General features: G+C 46.6%; 1 protein-coding gene across 1 annotated transcript in view; it reads left to right on the forward strand.

Annotated features, from left to right (window-relative positions):
- Positions 1–850: 850 nt before the first annotated feature.
- Positions 851–13,606, forward strand: part of FSTL1 (follistatin like 1) — a gene marked incomplete at both ends in the record, with an annotated part of 68,753 nt that continues 55,997 nt past the window's right edge. Inside the window, one exon of the mRNA XM_080349987.1 lies at positions 851–1,014. Coding sequence (XP_080206113.1) covers positions 851–1,014 — 164 coding nt within the window. The remainder of the gene's footprint in view (positions 1,015–13,606) is intronic.

Here is a 13,606-nt window from a genome sequence, read left to right on the forward strand (position 1 = left end):
GAATCATGATTTGTGTTATTGGCAGCAGCTGACAATTGATGCATTCAGTGGAAGAGAGACCACAGCCTGCTTATCACAAATTATTGTGAGAAGGTAGGTTTTGTTTAGCTACGCCATTAGCTAGCAAATTTTCCAGCACTGTGGCAAATCCCATGAAGGCAAAATTTAATCAGTAAACAAGGGTGCCTGCAGTTCTTCAGACACAGACAGTGGGGTGAGAGGGTTCAGGAGAAGTCAAGTGCTGTCTGTGTGATTAATGTGCTGGGGTGGGGGGGCCATGAGGAGCTGGGGCCCAGCTATTGATGGAGACATGCATAGAGTTGTGGCACTGTTAATATTTGTTATCATCTACAGTTTCTGAGCTGGCCTTAGAAACGCTGTCACCAGCAGGGAGGCCATTTACGCCACAAGGGATGTGTTCACTAAATGACACAGTAGGCTTTAAATGCAATGGTAAGCTCTTCCTCTTCTGTCCACTACCTCCTCCAGCTGGCCCTTATTTGAATCAAATGGTGGCATATGTCATGCTCTGAGCTGTTTTTCCATTTGTAGATGGGATGTAAAGGTGGGGAGGCAAGTCTTAAGAGAAACTCAGGAGGAGATTCTGGGATCTTGTTTCCTCTTGTGTGTGCACGTGTGGGGATGAACTGAGCCATGGGGTAGGAGAGAGGCTTCGAGTGTCTGAATTCAACACTCTCTACTGTTTGCTGAAGGCAATTGCAGCTAAGACAATGCAAGTGTTTGACTGTTCAATATGGTATCAGAAGTGTGGTCCTCTGAGTACTGCAATTTTGATGCTCATTAATTCCAAGAGGAAACCTGTGGTTTCAGACAAAAAAAAATTGAAAACATGGCCCAGCTAGAACCAAAGACCAGAAGACAAAAGAAGAACTTCGCTAACTCTTCTGTTTCTTTGGAAGCTCAACATGAAGTTTCCAAATTTCCCACACCCCCACAAAAGAACAAGCAAGTGCTGAAGCAAGAATGGATCTTTGTCTGCTACAGGTGTCAGAAGTAAGGGATTTTTCTTCCCTTTGAACATTGAGCTGTAATTTGTATTGATTCTGGCTGTGATCTGGTTGTCAGCCCATCTAAACAGAGATGCAACAATTTTGCAAAGGGAGGTAGGTGGCCAGCAGGACTGTGTGATCTAGTATGTGCCAATCTCCCAACCTAGCCAAAACTCTGTTTGTTTAAGCAAGTCCCAGTCCTATTGCTGGTGAGGTCCTACAAGTCCATGTATTCACAGTCGGAGAACAATGTAGGTGGAAGGAGACCCCTGGAGGTCTCTAATCCAATCCCCTACTCCCAGCAGGGCTAATTCTAAAGTTAGATAAGGTTGCTCAGGGCCAGGTGAGTCCTAAAATCTCCAAGAGAGGAGATTCTCCAGTCTCCCTAGGCAGATATTGCAGTGCTGAACCACTCTGCCCTGTCAAAAAACAAAATCCAGTGGGATTTTTATTTCTTGTTAGATCAAGTTGGAATTTCCTTTTCTGCTACCTACATTCATTGCCTCTTAGCCTTTCAACCTGGACCTCTGTGAGGAGTCTGACTCTCCCATAACCCTCTCGTTAGTCAAAGGCAGCAAGAAGTCCCCCCACAACCTCCCCCCTCTTCTCCAGGATGAACAAACCCAGGTCTCTCAGCTTCTCCTTAACACATTATGAGCTCCAAGGCCCTGGTCCTGGTGGACCTCATTTAGTATATCAATATCGCTCATGCCCTGGGAAGACCAGAAACAGTGCTCCAGATGCAGCCTCGTGAGTGTTGAATAACGGGAAATAGTCCCTTCCCTTGGCTTGTCCTCCTGCTTCTGCAGTCCAGCATGCATTTGGCCTACATGGCTGCTGTGGTGCACTTCTGAGTCTTGTTCAACTAAGCTGTCCTCTGGAGGCTCAAGAGCTTTTCCTGCAAAGGCATTTTCTAGGCAGCCAGCAGCCAGCCTGCACTGGGAATGGGGTTTTGCGAGCAGTGCAAAACTTTATATTTGTCATTGTTGAATTTCGTGAGGTTTCTGCCAGCTCTACTTCTTCAGATTATTTTGGTCCTGAATGGCAGTGCTGCCCTCCAGCATACCCACCACTTTCTCAAGTTTGCTATCATCTGCAAACTCTTTGTGTTCTCTGCCCTCTTTTCTTCCTGTAGATGGCAATGTTAAATGGTACTGGTCCCAGTATTGATCCCCTGAGGAATGTTACTCATAACTGGCTTTCTAAAAGACTTCAAAAAGCTGACCTCTATACTTTGAGCTCACCTATCCAGCCTGGTTTTCACCCATTTTGTAGTCCACCCATCCAGTCCATACCTCCCGATGTTAGCTACAAGGATACTATGGGCCAATGTTCTAGTAACCAAATACTTCATTTGGTAGGAGAGAAACACGCATGCACCTAGACATCAGCCATCAAAGAGTTTTTCTGTATCATATTTGGCCACATCTTCTTTGCTGGCAATAGATCAGCTGGACCCAGTCTCTCTGGAAAGTGGTAGAGGGGGACACAGGGCCAGGACTTGCACACGGCAGTAAAACTGTCAGGGAGTTATGGCAAGTGGCCAGAACCACAAGCTGTGCTATGCCAGTCACAGATGGGAAATGGAAATTTGTGACATTTTGTACTTCAACCCAATATCTGAACAGATTTGCAGATTGAGACCACATTTAAAAAAAAAAAAAAATAATAATTTTTTAAAAAGTTGTCTTTCTCTCCCTGACTTATGTAACCTGCCAAATTTCATAGTCTTACCACAACACTGCAAGTATCAAAAGCACAAAGAAAAGTCACAAAAGGGTGGGGGAGGAGCTTTTTATTTTATCTTAAGGAATGTGCTGGGCTGCCAAGATTTAGGAGTGTGAACTCCTCTGTAAAATCAAAGGAATCAGGATCCACAGTTTTCAGCCAGGGTCCACTGGTTATTTCCACCAGTTAACCACAGCAAGCAGTCAGCTATAGCCCCAAAAGGCTGGGTTTTGTGCTAGTAAATACAAACACAGTTTCCTGAGGGGTCTGGCACAGTCAGCTGAGGATCCAAAGGAAAAAAAATGAAGGAGATGTCTCTAAAGTTCTTGCTTCAACAGCCTGAATTTCTGCTCCTTTTTGGAATTATTGAGAAACAAGTCTTCACTGTTAAAACTATTCTTTTCCCAAGCCTCTTTTCAGCAGGCAAGGATGCTGTTTCTGTAAGAATTTAAAAGGAAATACATGTCTGAGACAGAGAGCAAGAATGGAAAATTTCAGTACAAACAAATGGTGAACGTTTGGCAGCTGGGAGCTGACAGGGTTTTGTAATACACTGTAAGAGAGGGATTGTCTTGTTGGCTCTACCAACAGTCAAATTTCTAAGGAAAGAAAAAAATGTGCTTCTTGGAGTGCTTTTTCTTTTGCAGAAAATGCTCCAAAAGGCTGTTACGGTGGAGAACTGGGAGTTATTTTTTCAGATGGAGCCCAAAAATGTTCCCAAAAATGTCTGTCACCTCCTTCTGTTCCTTTTCCTTGTCCCAGCCTTGGCCAAACTCTTTAGCCACAACCTTTTTTCTTCTTCCTGCTGTACTCAGCCTTCCCAACTCTAGCTTGCTTCCTCCTGCTTTTACTTTACTGAGATCACCCTTGCCAGCAGTGTGGAATGGGAAACAAATGGCTTTAGCTTGTGTTTTCTGCACCCTATAGGGCTGTGAAATGACAGGAAGCTTTGGCACAACCATAGGTGTCTGTCAGTAAGGTCAGTTAATGTTAAGTACAGTCATTAACAACAGAAGACTGCAGCAACCAGAGTTCACAGCCTTTCCCATCTCCCTCCAGGAAATGACCAAAGGATGTACATTTCTTTGCAGATATCTATTGCTTTTCCCAAAGGTACAATGCTGATTGTCTTAAGAGGGCTTTGCTTTGCTATGTTTCCATACCCAAACACTAAAATTAGGCATTTCCACTACAGAGCAGTATTTTTGCTTGAAAGGCAATCAACCACAAGAAGGTAAAATGGATCTGTGTCTGAGGAGGAACACCATGTCCATATCTCCATGTCATCACATCAGTTGAAGGCCACTAAGATGGTCAGCACACGTCCTGCACCCTGAGTAGGTGCATGGGTACCAGCTCTGATCTTCACAGGTTGGGTGAAGGCAGCAACATGAGTCTTTTCACAAGGCAGATGAGTTTGTCTGCTTGACTCACAGCTGGAGGCAAGGAGACTGATATTTCTGTGCCTTGATGATGCCTCTGCCAGTTGGACAAGCAGCTTGGAGAAGGAAATTTACCTGCAATGCAGAACAGAGTGGCAAGGACCAGATGGGAAGAAATGGATTTGTATTGCAACAAGACCCCTGGGGCTGAAATAGAGAGAAAGAAAGCAGTGACTGTGTGTGGCAAAGCGTGGCCAGGGATATGTGGAACAGAACTGGTAGGATCTGGACTACTGGTGGAGATCAGACTGGGAGAGGGGAGACATAGCCAGAAGCAGCTGAGGTGGAGGGTCTGTGGAGAGCCTAAGAATAGAGACTGGGAAGCATGGTTGACTGGACAAGGAGCTGCAAGAGAGAAACTGGGAGTGGGAGATGGATGTTTGGGGAAACGCTGAGGAGAAGAGGAGAGAGACTGCGTCTCAAAGCCAGAGGTAGGCTGGTGCTTTGGGAGCTGAGTGGAGAAAGCAAGCAGATTCTGAGGAGTGGAGGCAGTGGCAGGAAAGAAAACAGGACTGGGATGAGAAACCAGCCCTGGGTACAGCAAGGACCAGGGCAAGGTATGAATGGAGAATTGAAGCCGGGAAGATATAGGGCTGGGTCACACTGTCACCAGGAGTGGCTGGGCAGCAGCCACCCACCCACTGCCCACCGGCCTCAGTGGGACGTGCTGTCAGCACACGGGCAGCATCTTCCCCACCTACTGGTCCATGTAAAGAAGCCGTCACTCCCCATTGGAATAGACTCCAAGCCAACTGTTGTTCTTGGTGGGTATCCATCTGATATCATGATCTGGGGGTTTGTTGTTGTTGGTTTCTTTGGGGTTTTTTTAGTTTATTTTTTGGAAGATGGGACAGATTAAAGTCTTGCCAAGTTGAAACGCTTTGAGTCATCAGGACACGGAAGGTTATTTCAGATTGTCCTTTGCATTGCAGTGAAACCCCAAGTGACTACCTCATATCAGTTGCTCATCAAGAGCTCCACACATGGCCTCTGCTCCCCACTTCCCTTTCTCTTCCCTCCCCTTTTTTTAGGGTTGATGTCTGTCTGTGGGTGACAGACTCATCTTCTCCCTTGAACAGTAGGTACATCAGGAGACATCTGTGTGTGCTTACTGTGTGGTCTGACCACAGGCTGCTCCTGAGCCACCCGTACCTGCAGTGATTGCAGTGTGCCCTCTGCTGTCTTGCTATCCATGTAGTCAGGTGTTGCTCAGATTTTTAGAAGCTGAGCCACCTCCCAGAAGCAAAACCAACTGTGACCCCCAGTTGCCCTTGTACCATTTCCACAATGTGTTGTGAGAGGTGTCCTCCAAAAATGGGAGAGGCATTTCCTAGCTGGGAGCTGCTGTGGAAGATGCTCTGCAGATGGCTTTGCAAGGGCTGTGTACCCAGGCCACCTCTCGTGGGTATCAACGTGGTTCCTCTGCATATGCACTGTGCAACTTGAAAGGAGAGCCAGACCCCAGCTCTGAGCTTTTGTACACAGACCAGTGATTAAGACATCAAAATGTAAACAGACGCAATATTTTTAAAAGAAAAAAAGCCGTGCAGATGGGTCATTTGTGATCTAATTCTGTTAACTACCCTCTCACTTCACTAGGTATCACCCTCCCACTGAGGACAGACAAAACATTTTTAAATTAATTCCTTTCCATGGCTTTTACCATCTGTCCTGTCTTCACACTCTTTGATGCATCCCTCCAGATCTAAATTCTCTCAATTTTTCTGCCTCAGTTCCCCAGTTCTGTCATGCTTTTTCCAAACATCAGTATTTTCTTTTTTTTTTTTTTTTCCCCCCCTTTTTCTCTATTGTCTGTTCTTGCTTCTTGGATGCAAAAACTGATATCTCTCATTGGGTGTCCCATATCTCTCCTTAAACGTGTGAACTGACAAATGATGTATCGCTTCCTTACCAGAGTGGCTCATCTGTTCTCATCTGTTCAGAACAGATTTCACTTGGGCAGCGTTTCTTGGCAGCCAAGGAAAAATCGCCATTGCTTTGGGGAAAATGTCTGATCTTTGCTCTGACCAAACAATGTAAGTTGTTTTTAATTTTGTTTACTTTGCCATTGCAGTATTATGTTTGCAAGAAAAGGAAGAACAAGATACGACCCCCAAAAGGGAGAATGAATCAGCTCAGTGAGGCAGTATACCATTAGTCTTAAGTAAATTTGCCAGGTTTTTCTCCTGTTGCTCTATTTGTGCTTTTAAAAAAAAAAAAAAGATGTTTTTAACCAACCTTATGCCTGACCAGACCAGACGAACAGGAGCAGGAGGTGACTCTGTGCAGTCGAATGCCTATTTACCTGCTATTAACGAAAGAAATACAAGTGAAGGAATTTGTGGAAAAGAATTAATGTAGTTAATTATATATTTCCCGTCAGCATTTTAGGTTACTTTTAGGTTTGTAGCAAGTTTACACTATTAATGCCCGAAAACAAAAAATATATAATGACCTAACCCCCAATTTAGAGCCATAGCCTAAATTCAAGCTGATTCCCAATGTTGAGTAGGCTGTAGCATTCGTCTCTGACCGTGACTCAGGTCATCTATGCCAAGATACATCCAGGTCCAGGAGGTTTCTCAGACCAGTTGACAGCTCAATTTCAGATCGCTGAGCTCCTACATTTGGAGACCCCTAGAGATCCTGAGGGAGCCCATGTCTGGGGACATAGGAAGGGATGAGGGTCAGTTTAGGGACAGCATGTAAACACTAAATGCTTCATTGGGACAGTGGTGCAGCACTGCAATAGGTGCCCAGGGAGGTGCTGGAGTACCCATCTGCAGAGATTTTCAAGACTTGGCTAGACAGCGACTTGGGCAACCAAATGCATATTGGAGATAGCCCTGCTTCAGATAAGGCCACCAAGATCCCTTCCAAGCCAGTGTTTCTGTGATTCTGCAGGACTGCCCGAATGCACATGGAGGCCCAGCCTGGCAGAGGTGCTCAGATCACAACCCCCTTCACTTTGACAGTCAGTTCAGCTCTGCAAACAGCTGCCAAAGAAGTAGTTGCTGCCCATCTTTCACCATCTAACCAGGTGCTCAGAGCATTTATCTGGAGTGGGTGAGATATGCTGCTAGGCTTCAGGTGGTAAAAAGGGAGATAAGAGGAATTTTCCAACACTGTTTTTGAAATCATGGGGCTTGCAAGTAAGAATAAGTCAAAATTGTCAAGCCAGCTGAAACGACGTCCGGCCCAGAAGGTACCGATCATGAGCTCTGATCCTGGAAACTAGGCCTTTCGCTTCCCAGAATAGCCTGGTAAAATGCAAAATACAGGACTGGGAATAGCATATCTCTGCACAGACCTCCCTTGTCCTGGGGCAGCCCTTGCTCATGAAGCAACAGAACCCCACTCCTTCCTGATCAGGGTGCTGACAGAGGAATCCTGGCAAATCTCCCTGCAGCAGTATAAGATGTGGTTGTAAGTAGCTATTTTACATCTCTGCTGTAGCTGTATGTCAGTTCCTAGAGCTGAGTTGGCTGGAAGGGGCCTTAAGTATGTGCTGTTTGGAACTTAATTTCATTTCTGGATTCTTCTCATCTAGTGGCTCCTTAACTTTCTTGCAAACATGAAATAAAGCATTGCAGACTTTCCTTCTCAAGGCAGATGAGATCATGATGTTTGGAGAAATTTCAGCAGAAGACTCCAAGGACCAGAATGGCAAAGTTATGTGAGGATGCAGAAAGGAGCTTGGTGGGTTCTTTGGATGGGCCCTCCCATCTCAGTGACCTCCTCTGCAGCTGAGCTCGATGGGATGGGGAGTCTACAGAGCAGAGTCTGATGCCATTCCACTAGCTAGTTTCTGTTTGCTGGGGTCTGTATAATAAGTAGGTGGTCCAGCTCCATACATGTGGTGCCCCCAGCAGAAGATGATGCTTTGAGGTGGGAAAAGAAGAATCCAAACAGAAAGCCTCACTTGGCTTTTCCTTCCCTTCCTCCAACCCCCTTTAGTAGTTTTCTGCAGCAGGGGCAATTTGACCCCCAGACAGGGATGTCTCATAGAATATGGGTAGGTCTCAATGGTGCAACACAAAGGCTCTTTGTGCTGTATGCTGTGGAGTTAATCATCAGTCACAGTTGTCTACCACCAGTCTCTATAACCAATTACACACAGCATCATCAAAGTTAATTTACCAAGCTGTTAAAATGGCTGTACAGTGCAGGAAGCCTCCTCCCACCATGAGCATCTTTTTCAGCTGTCCCCCTGCTGAGGATGCTTCAGGCTGGGTGGTCCCAGCAACACCCCACGGCATTTTTCAGTCTTGTCAGCAGCCTGGAATAGGGTCCTTTCTTCTGAGCTCTTGGCTTCGTTTCCCAGCCTAAGTTACAGGAGTCCTGTAGAAAATGATTTGGAGGACAAGAGGCAGCTCTGATAATAGGAAACGTCTGTGAGGGATTGGAACATTGGCTTGTAATCCCTGGACAAAACTGCCTCATTTAGAAAAAGCGGGGGGGAAGCTTGCAGAACAAAGATCTTATTTCACTTCATGAAATGAACACGTGGTGTTTTCTCTGGAATGCCTTGCTGACAAACGGTTCCAAATTTTCCAGGGACCGTGACTTTTATTTAGGCTCAGACAAGGCCATAAGTGACTGAAAAGTATGTAAGTTCACAGCTTATGTTAATTTGTCATTTCCAGGCTCGATGCTAACTCATAGCCAGGTTTGCATTTCCTTGGGAGAGGGGTGGTGGGAGAGGCCTCTACTACCCCTGCCCCAGACCTTCTGGCCAGTTCTTATGTACATCATGTACAGCTTTGCATGGGGACAAAGTTGCAAAGTGTGGCTCCATCCAGATCTGCTGTGTCACCTGTCTGTTGAGCATCTCCCATCGAACTGCGACTCGCAACCACAACTCACAAACAAAATGAGCCAAAACTGCCAGCCCAGGTGTTTTGTCTGGAGCAGATGACCTCACACCTGGCTAAATGGAGACAGGTGCAAGCTTGTGAAAGATACTTGATGTCTGGGTTCAGTGGAGAGATTTTATTCAGCATTTTGGGTTCTAACATTTTTGTTAGAGATCTAACATTATTGCTAAATGGCTGCATCTCTTACTATGGGAACTCATTGACACAGACATTTAAAGAGTCAAAGGTTCAGATCCAGTGAACAGACTCAATTTCTAAAGGTGGGACTGCTCTCCTGTTAAAGTCGGTGTCGGTTGTCCAGCTGGGATTTGAGAATGAGATGCCAGGATTCCACCACAAATCTGTTCCCTCCCTCAGCCTCCCAGCGACAGGACATCCCGTTAGGATCTGCGCTGTTCAGCTGGAACCTGCCTGTCCCCCTTTGCAAGCAAGCCCTCTGATGGTACTTTCATCCTTTCCTTTTGCTCATGGCTTGCTTTGCTCATCTCTTCCAGGCTGTTGTGCTGCCAAAAAGGTGTCTCTCACCTCTCTTGCCTTGCCCATCTAAGGCAGTTCTGTGGTCTTTGCAGCATTGCACTGGCCCAGAGTAGTGAGCATGACATCTGAGCTCCACCACCCCACTCTTGCAGTTTCCATTCTCCTGCGACAACTGGTCCAGTTTACAATCACAGCTTCTTACCCAATTTGCCTCCTATCAATCACTAACATTTCCAGTCCAAAACCTTTCTCTCACACAGGTTGAAATCGGTGACCTTTTCCTTTGGATTGGCTTTGTTTACAGCTATTTATCCTATTCTTACACATAAAAGGCCTGGCATAAATCCTGACCCACTGAGGCAGCTTGGCTGCAGCAATTAAAGGCCAACATGTTCAAATATGGATGTCTAAGGTCAGACACTTTCTCTGTACTTAGAACCTAATGCAACAGCCTAATTTGCAGGTGCTCAGGAATTGCACTTGCCAGCCTCTGTGGTGGAGCTGAGGGTGCTCGGCATCTCTAAGGGAATGATAGCTCTAGTTGAAGACAGGCATTGCACCTCTGTATAGGGGAAAACTAAAACCCCTTGGTTTCCCAGGGCTGGGAGGGGAATATATGATTTCATAGCATTGCTAAGCAATGACAAGAGCTGGTCTCTAGGGTGAGCTGTATTTACTAACATACTGCACATTTTCTTGCTTAATAGCACAGTTTCTCATTTTATAAGGGTCCCTGAGCTAATGTTTGTGTCCTAGATCAGCTGTCCAAACTTACCTTGCCAACTCCCAAGCTTTCACATCTAGACCACCAGAACAGCCATCTCGAATTTGTGTACTGAACGTCGTAAGAGCCTGTAGTTAAATAAGGCTGTGTGGACCTCTCCTCCTGGTCTCACAGACCTCTGGTGACTCACAGAGCTGCTGTTCCACACCCAGCCCCCACTGACCCAGGCACGACTCACACAACTCAAACATGTTCTGAGCAGCAAAATTCCTGAACGCCTTCTAGCAAGCATTGCAGGCTTTGCCAAGGGCTGGGACAAATAGCTAAGTGTGTTTGAGTATATTCTATGCTAGTGGGTTGCCCATCCTTGGAGGATTAGAAATAGCCAGCAAAATTACTCAGGGTGTGGGTAAGAGAACCCGGGAACTCCTGTCCTCTGATCCATAGACCCGACATGCACAATCTGTGAGAGGTTTTTGTATATGTATAATGCAAGAGTAAGGAGTAGGTAGCTATGGGATGTGAGTTCAAGATGCTCTCTGACAGTCCTGTAACAGTGTTGAGAGCCAGGATCTGCTGTGGCAATTGTTCGAATGAATCAGTGGCATCTCGAGGTGCACTCAATTTCCATCACCACATAGCTGTGGACAGATTATGTATGTTAGGAGACATCCCCAGCCAGAGCTGCTCTGTAGAGGGTGACCTTAGAGGTCTCTGAGCTCCCACCTGTCATAGATGGATTGCATGGTGCTGAGGCACATGAAAGCCTCTACGCAAAATCCTCCCACGTCTCACCAGGCTCATTAGCTCTGTGTCCATGCTCTCCCTTTCCAAACAGGGATTGGGTCCACATACCCCAGCATCTCCTATGATGCTCATATTAATCCAGGTGTAACCCAGCCCTGTTGCCTCAGCCATGGGGGATCTCACAGATCTTTATGGGCAGTATCCTTAGTTTGAAGGAGCTGATTTCCCTGACCAATGTGCCTCCACCAGCAGATACTTTTTCAGCATGTTCTGAAGCATTATCCTCCAGGAGCTCTTCCACAGCACCTCCTCTCCCCAGCACTGGAACAACTCTTCAGCTTTGGCTTCAAGCAGTGCTTCAGCGGGGTTCAAATACTGCAGGGAAGGGAGAAGGCATGGCTGAGAGAGTGAGGGAAGGGGGCTTATCAATGCATCCCCTTGAAATGCCTGCTGGCACTTGGCTCTCTCACTTGGTAGTCAAGAGCTGTGGGTCCCACAGCCAACCCACAAGTGATGACCTGCACCTTCTGCTTTACAGCAGGATTGCAAGCATTAGCACCCCTCTGGGGAATTTTGCTGGGTATTTCAGTCAAATGTTAAGCTTGCCTCTGCATGACAGCAGCGATTGAGAGGTGAGACAAGTGAGTGGCATGTGAAACACTTGTGTTTTATTGCAAGTTGCAATATAATTGATAGATTATAACGACCTGTGCCTGAGCTCAAGGCATCCTGGTTTGATTGCCTGCTACATTCATGAGCACAAGCCCCCTACTGTTTCAGCTAATGGAGAAAGTGCTCTTAATTGTGTGAATCAGGATTTGCCAGTGGTGGACAACCGCTTGCTCCACAGCAATAGCGCATTTGGGATAAGATGCCTGGGCTCATTGCATAGAACATGGCAGAGCCAGGTGCATCACTGTAGCTCAACGATGCAGGAAGACAAAGGAGCTGTAATAACATCATACCACCGGAAAGTCCTGGATTCAACTCTCTCCTCTGCCAGAAGTGACCTTAGCAACTTCTCAGTGAATGTGTCTTCAAAATGTGGGAGATAAAGAGGAACAACATGAAAAGAAGTAATGACTGTTTCCTCACTCATGGAGAATAATGTTACATTTAATAGCACGTGCTGTGAAATGCATGTGACATTAGCAGGTGTGGAGGTGAGTTGGGGCTCTGCCTTGCAGCGTATCTCCATGGCAGTATGTACCTGCATGCTGGGTTGTGACGTAGCATCCCACGCTAGAAAATCCATCTTAGGAACCATATGGGCCCATTCACCTGCCTGTACGATGGACAACTCACCTTACCTTGATGCTGGTCCCAAGGGTTATTTTGCTGGACTCCTGCAGCTGCCTTTTGCATTATCAGACCTTTCTGAGGGGTCTTCTGGGGCCAGGCTCCACCGAGCTGCGGCAGTAGCACTTAGGCTAGAACCCCTCAAATTATCTGAGCACTAGTGCGTTGCTAGTGTCTGTCTTGTTTGGATGGAATAAGGTCCTTGCTCATCTAAGTAGCTAAGCCACATCTCCTCTGCACCAGCGTAGATGTGCCAGACGGTCTCTGTGAACAACCAGCACGTACATACTGCCCGGGAATGCTCTGTCCTTCATGCCAGATCTTGCTTCAGGTGCATAAGCTGTGTTCATTGTGGGTAAGGAATCACAGTAATTCTGAAAGGAGCATATCCCGAAGAGCATAGCTAATGGGTTTGTCAGCTCTGAGCTGTCTGGCCATGGGCTAGCAGCATCCTAGAGGGCTCTTTCAGGGGATGGTACCAATCTGCTGCTGGCTGAGTAAGACTTCTCTTGTGAGAGTGATTTTAGCTTGAAGGCTGTAGCAGACTTATAGGAATAAACAAGCTCATTGGATAATTCAGGCTGGAAGGAACCTCAGGAAGTCTCTAGTCCATCCTCCTTTTCCAAACAGGGTCTCTTCTCTAGGCTGAAGAAGCCCAGTGCCCTCGGCACTGCTCACATAACTCTACGTGACACAGTTGCCTCCAGTCCCACACGGGCTGAGCTTTCTCAGCTACAACCTTGCTGACCTGCTGTTCAAAAATAATACCCTGCTTCCTAATTCTACCAAATAACACTGCTGCAAATTTCTTACTCTTCAGTGGGGCAGGTTACTGCCGAATCCCCAAAGCCACTTGCCAAAAAACTTGGGTTTCCTCAGTCATCACCTAAAATGCGGTGGGGACAAGGCGGTCACTGACTTCAGTACAACACTGCAAGCACAACCCCATCCCTGAGGGCTGAGGTTTCATGTGGCTGGGGGGAAAGGAGGAGACATGAAGGCTGTGGGTGGTGGACAGGAGTGAGGTAATGTGGAGAGGGTGATATCATGGTATAGCCACAAGGGCTGGGTGAGGGCTTAAGAAGTGATTTATTGGTGCACGTTTAGCTTAGTTTCCCCAGGAAATGAGGCTTACACAACCACTTTGGGTGTATATCTTTGCACATGCTGTAATAAGGGAGAGGCTGCACAATGAGAGTAACCCTCGTGAGGCACCGGAGAGTCCAGGGCAGTGATGCTGACAGTGGCCCAAGAATGGAGAAAGCTCCACTTGCAGCCTGCACTTTATTAAACACAGGAGAA

This window comes from Nesoenas mayeri, assembly GCF_963082525.1.
Source record: "Nesoenas mayeri genome assembly, chromosome: 1".
Classification (NCBI taxonomy): domain Eukaryota; kingdom Metazoa; phylum Chordata; class Aves; order Columbiformes; family Columbidae; genus Nesoenas; species Nesoenas mayeri.